Here is a 5,150-nt window from a genome sequence, read left to right as displayed (position 1 = left end):
GAGAGTGGGGGTGAGTGTGGGGGTGAGTGTGGGGGTGAGTAGGGGGGTGAGTGTGGGGGAGTGTTGACCTCATCGAGCCCATAGGGGTGAGTGGGGGAGGGGTGAGTGGAGAGCATTGAGTGGGGGGCAGGGGTACGTGGGGTGAGTCGGGGAGGGGGGAGCGGAGGAGGAGGTGAGTGGGGGGGAGGGGTGAGTGGGCGAGGGTATGAGTGGTGAGTGATGGGTGGGAGGAGGGGGTGAGTGGGGGAGGGGGTGAGTGGGTGAGTAGGGGAGTGGGGAGAAGGGGTGAGTGTGGGGATTTCGGGGAGGGGGTGAGTGGGGGGGAGGGGTGAGTGTGGGGGAGGGGGTGAATGGGGGTGAAGGGAGAGGGGTGAGTGGGGGGTGGGGTGAATGGGGGTGAGTGTGTGTGAGGTGAATGGGGGTGAGTGTGGGTGATTGGGGGGAGGGGGTGAGTGGGGGGAGGGGGTGAGTAGGGGATTGGGGGGAACGGGTGAGTGTGGGGAGGGGGTGAGTAGGGGAGTGGGTAGAAGGGGTGAGTGTGGTGAGGGGGTGAGTGGGAGGAGGTGGTGAGTGGGGGGAGGGGGTGAGTGGGGGAGACTGGGGAGAGGGGTGAGTAGGGGTGAATGTGGGTGAGTGGGGGAGAGAGTGCGCGTGAGTGGGGGTGAGTGTGGGGGAGTGTTGACCTCATCGAGCCCAGCGCTGTGACGTGTCCCCGCCCCGCCCGGCTCCGTGTCGTCGGACAGCCCCGCCCAGCGCCGTGACGTCACCTCCACCCCGAGGCAGCCGCTTGAGCAAGAAGCTGGAAGATGGCGGTTTTATAAAATGGCGACGGTGGCGACAAGATGCCGGAGTAACTCAGCGTCTGTGGAGAGAAGGAACTGGGCCACGGCGTTGCTGGTCGACACCCTTCTTCACAATGAAGGGGAATCAAGAACTAGATGGCACAAAATACAAAGCTGGAGACAGACAGTAGCTTTGTCAAATAGTGATCGAGTCACAAATGTCAGTCAGTCAGTGTGGAAACAAACTGGACCAACACACTTCACTTCAGGCCCAACAGCCAGGAACCTGCAAGAATAAGCGCTGGGCCCTTTCAAGTTTCAAGATTCAATTTATTCATCACTTCACCAATTAAGGTACATGCTGTGCAATGAATTAATGAATAATTTTATTTGGCCAAGTCAAGGTCAAGTTCAAGTCAAGTCAAGTTTATTCATCACATACACGTACGAGATGTGCAGTGAAATGAAAAGTGGCAATGCTCGCGGACTTTGTGCAAAAACACAAACAAACATACAAACTACAAACAGAATGGAATAGAATCACATATTTTGAATTGAATTGATTTTATTAGGGACAGTGCATATTAATAAACATTTGCATGTAATATGCAAGATTGTAGCCAGTAGCTAATTTCCATCTTTAGTCCCACACAAGGTAAACACATCCCAAACAAGGTGAAAACAAAAGACAAAAACAAAAACAAAACAAACAATATGGAAATATTATTTTTCATATTAAATATTGTGGGCGGAAGGAAAAGGAAAAAATCAGCTTTTTAAAAAAAAAAGCAGTAGAGTGGTACAGTAAAGTTAGTACCTGGTGAGAAAGGAGTTTACAGTCCTAATGGCCTCTGGGAAGAAACTCCTTCTCAACCTCTCCGTTCTCACAGCATGGCAACGGAGGCGTTTGCCTGACCGTAGCAGCTGAAACAGTCCGTTGCAGGGGTGGAAGGGGTCTCCCATGATTTTATTGGCTGTGGAGTTGCACCTCCTGATGTATAGTTCCTGCAGGGGGGGGCGAGGATGTTCCCATAGTGCGTTCGGCCGAACGCACTACTCTCTGCAGAGCCTTCTTGTCCTGGGCAGAGCAATTCCCAAACCAGTGAGTTCAAGTGAGTTTATTGTCATGTGTCCCTGATAGGACAATTAAATTCTTGATTTGCTTCAGCACAACCGAACTTAGTAGGCATTTACTACAAAACAGATCAGTGTGCATTGCTGCTCACATACAAGGAATTTGCCTCGGTGCTCCCTCCGCCCGCTCACAAGTCACAACACGACACACAGTAACAATTAAAGGGCCTGTCCCACTTGGCCGTCATTTGCGCGTCATGCAGATGGCGCGTGACGATTTTGTACGTCACAAAATGCCGCGTGTGGCCCCGCGTCAATAGACAATAGGTGCAGGAGGAGGCCATTCGGCCCTTCGAGCCAGCACCGTCATTCAATGTGATCACAGCTGATCATCCCCAATCAGTACCCCATTCCTGCCTTCTCCCCATATCCCCTGACTACACTATTTTTAAGAGCCTATCTAGCTCGCTCTTGAAAACATCCAGAGAACCAGCCTCCACCGCCCTCTGAGGCAGAGAATTCCACAGACTCACCACTCTCTGTGAGAAAACGTGTTTCCTCGTCTCCGTTCTAAATGGCTTACCCCTTATTCTTAAACTGCAGGTTCAGCACTCAGTGAAGAAAAGATAATGGCATGTTGACCTTCATAGCAAGAGGAGTTGAGTGCAGCTTTGGTCTAATTTGTGGAAGGACATTCTTGCTATTGAGGGTGTGCAGCTTAAGTCAGGCACATGCCATGAGTAATTACTCAAGTTAGGCAGGCAGTCGGCTTTTTTTTTTAAAATCTTAAACCGCGCATGCACAGATGGTTCTCTCCCTGTAAAAAATAAAAATAAGTAACAATTCAATTTTCCCAAGGCTTCTAAATCTTCTTTATTTTTTAATTACTGAATGGGTGGGGGATGGAGGATGAAGGCAGGTGGAGAGATGGTGGGAAAAACGGGAGCACACCTGGACAAGATGAATCAGTTGTCATCTTATTGAATGACAATACTAATTCAAGGGACCAATTGGAGTGAGAGTTCCTATCCCCTCCCTAACCCCCCCCTTCCCCTTCCTCCTCTTCAAGCACCAGGAACGTTCAAGCGCTAGTAATGTCCTGTTTGCCAGCTTGTTGACCCTCTGTGTTCCCCTCCTGCAGGGTTTAGGAGAGACGGGGACGTGAGCAGCCATTGAGGGCAGCCAAGGTGCCGGTGAGCTCCCCGTGTGCGGGCCGAGCTTCGAGGGGCTGAGCTTCGGTGGCGGACCATATGGCGGGGCATAACAAGGAGAAGCGTTATAAGTGCGACGTGTGCGGCAAGGCCTGGCAGAGCCTGAGCAAGCTGGAGATCCACTGGCGGGTGCACACGGGAGAACGCCCCTTCGACTGTTCGGAGTGCGGCAAGAAATTCTCCCTCTACGCCCACCTGCTGCGGCACTACCAAGTGCACTCCGGCAAGAAGCCCTTTACCTGCTCCGACTGCGGCAAGGGCTTCACAACGACGAATGAACTGAAGATCCACCGGCGGGTGCACACGGGCGAGAAGCCCTTCACCTGCTCCGACTGCGGCAAGTGCTTCAAGACGACGAATGAGCTGAAGACCCACCGGCGGGTGCACACGGGCGAGAAGCCCTTCGGCTGCTCCGACTGCAGCAAGAGCTTCAAGAGGTTGAATGAGCTGAAGATCCACCGGCAGGTTCACACGGGCGAGAAGCCCTATGGCTGCCCCGACTGCGACAAGAGCTTTGCTCAGTCGTCGGGGCTACGGCAGCACCGGCGGGTGCACAGCAGTGAGCGGCCCTTCACCTGCTCCGACTGCACAAAAGGCTTCAAGTCGTCCACGGACCTGAAGGTGCACAGGCGCCTGCACACCGGGGAGCGGCCCCACATCTGCAGCGACTGCGGCAAGGGCTTCACCCGCTCCAAAACACTGCTGCAGCACCAGCGCACCCACACCGGCGAGCATCCCTACTCCTGCGCCCTGTGCGGCAAGGGCTTCACCCGCTCCAACCGCCTGCTGTCCCACCAGCTGGTGCACGCCGGCGACCGTCCCACGCCCAGGCCCTTTGGCTGCTCCAACTGTGGCAAGAGCTTCAAGAGGGCGCATCAGCTGAAGATCCACCGGCGAGTGCACACGGGCGAGAAACCCTATGTCTGCTCCAGCTGCGGCAAGAGCTTTGCCCGGTTGTCGGGGCTGCAGGTGCACTGGTGGGTGCACCGCAGTGAGCGGCCCTTCACCTGCTCCCACTGCGGCAAAGGCTTCAAGTTTTCCACGAGCCTGAAGGTTCACAGGCGCCTGCACACCGGGGAGCAGCCCTACACCTGCAGCAAATGCAGCAAGTGTTTCACCTACTACACCAGCCTGCTGCACCACCAGCGCACCCACACCGGGGAGCACCCCTAAATCTGCACCCTGTGCGGCATGGGCTCACCCACTCCACCATGAAAGAGCTAATAGTCAAATCTGATAGTCAAATCTAAAATGGAGTCATTCTTCTACAAAAGCATGGACTAGTAGAACAAAAGAATGGCTCGGTGACAAGTCTGAATGACTTTGTAAATTATATGGAACACAATATTTATTGCTGGCCATTATAAATCAGAGCATTGAGTATAGAAGTTGGGATGTAATGTTAAAATTGCACAAGGCATTGGTGAGGCCAATTCTGGAGTGGTGTACAATTTTGGTCGCCTAATTATAGGAAGGATGTCAACAAAATAGAGAGAGTACAGAGGGGATTTACTAGAATGTTGTCTGGGTTTCAGCAACTAAGTTACAGAGAAAGGTTGAACAAGTTAGGTCTTTATTCTTTGGAGCGCAGAAGGTTAAGGGGGGACTTGATAGAGGTCGTTAAAATGATGAGAGGGATAGACAGAGTTGACGTGGATAAGCTTTTCCCATTGAGAGTAGGGACGATTCAAACAAGAAGACATGACTTGAGAATTAAGGGACAAATTTAGGGGTAACATGAGGGGGAACTTCTTTACTCAGAGAGTGGTAGCTGTGTGGAATGAGCTTCCAGTGGAAGTGGTGGAGGCAGGTTCGATTTTATTATTTAAAATTAAATTGGATAGGTATATGGACGGGAAAGGAATGGAGGGTTATGGTCTAAGTGCAGGTAGATGGGACTAGGGGAAAATAAGTGTTCAGCACGGACTTGAAGGGCCGAGATGGCCTGTTTTCCGTGCTGTAATTGTTATATGGTTATAATATGGAGGACAGTTGTCTTTCAATAAAGATATTAAGATGGCAGCCTGCAGCAATAACATATGCTTCATTCAAGGCCATAAAGAAGCTAAGATATAAGGAAATA

General features: G+C 52.1%; 1 protein-coding gene across 1 annotated transcript; it reads left to right on the top strand.

The window, feature by feature from the left end:
• Nucleotides 1–3,106: 3,106 nt before the first annotated feature.
• LOC116986555 (zinc finger protein 132-like) lies at nucleotides 3,107–4,240 on the top strand. Its single transcript, XM_033042153.1, has 4 exons — nucleotides 3,107–3,360; nucleotides 3,490–3,612; nucleotides 3,898–4,044; nucleotides 4,129–4,240. Exons 1-4 carry the CDS (start codon nucleotides 3,107–3,109, stop codon nucleotides 4,238–4,240), a joined length of 636 nt encoding a protein of 211 aa, XP_032898044.1.
• Nucleotides 4,241–5,150: the final 910 nt, after the last annotated feature.

This window comes from Amblyraja radiata, chromosome 24, assembly GCF_010909765.2.
Source record: "Amblyraja radiata isolate CabotCenter1 chromosome 24, sAmbRad1.1.pri, whole genome shotgun sequence".
Classification (NCBI taxonomy): domain Eukaryota; kingdom Metazoa; phylum Chordata; class Chondrichthyes; order Rajiformes; family Rajidae; genus Amblyraja; species Amblyraja radiata.
This window is presented reverse-complemented; position numbering and strand designations above follow the sequence as displayed.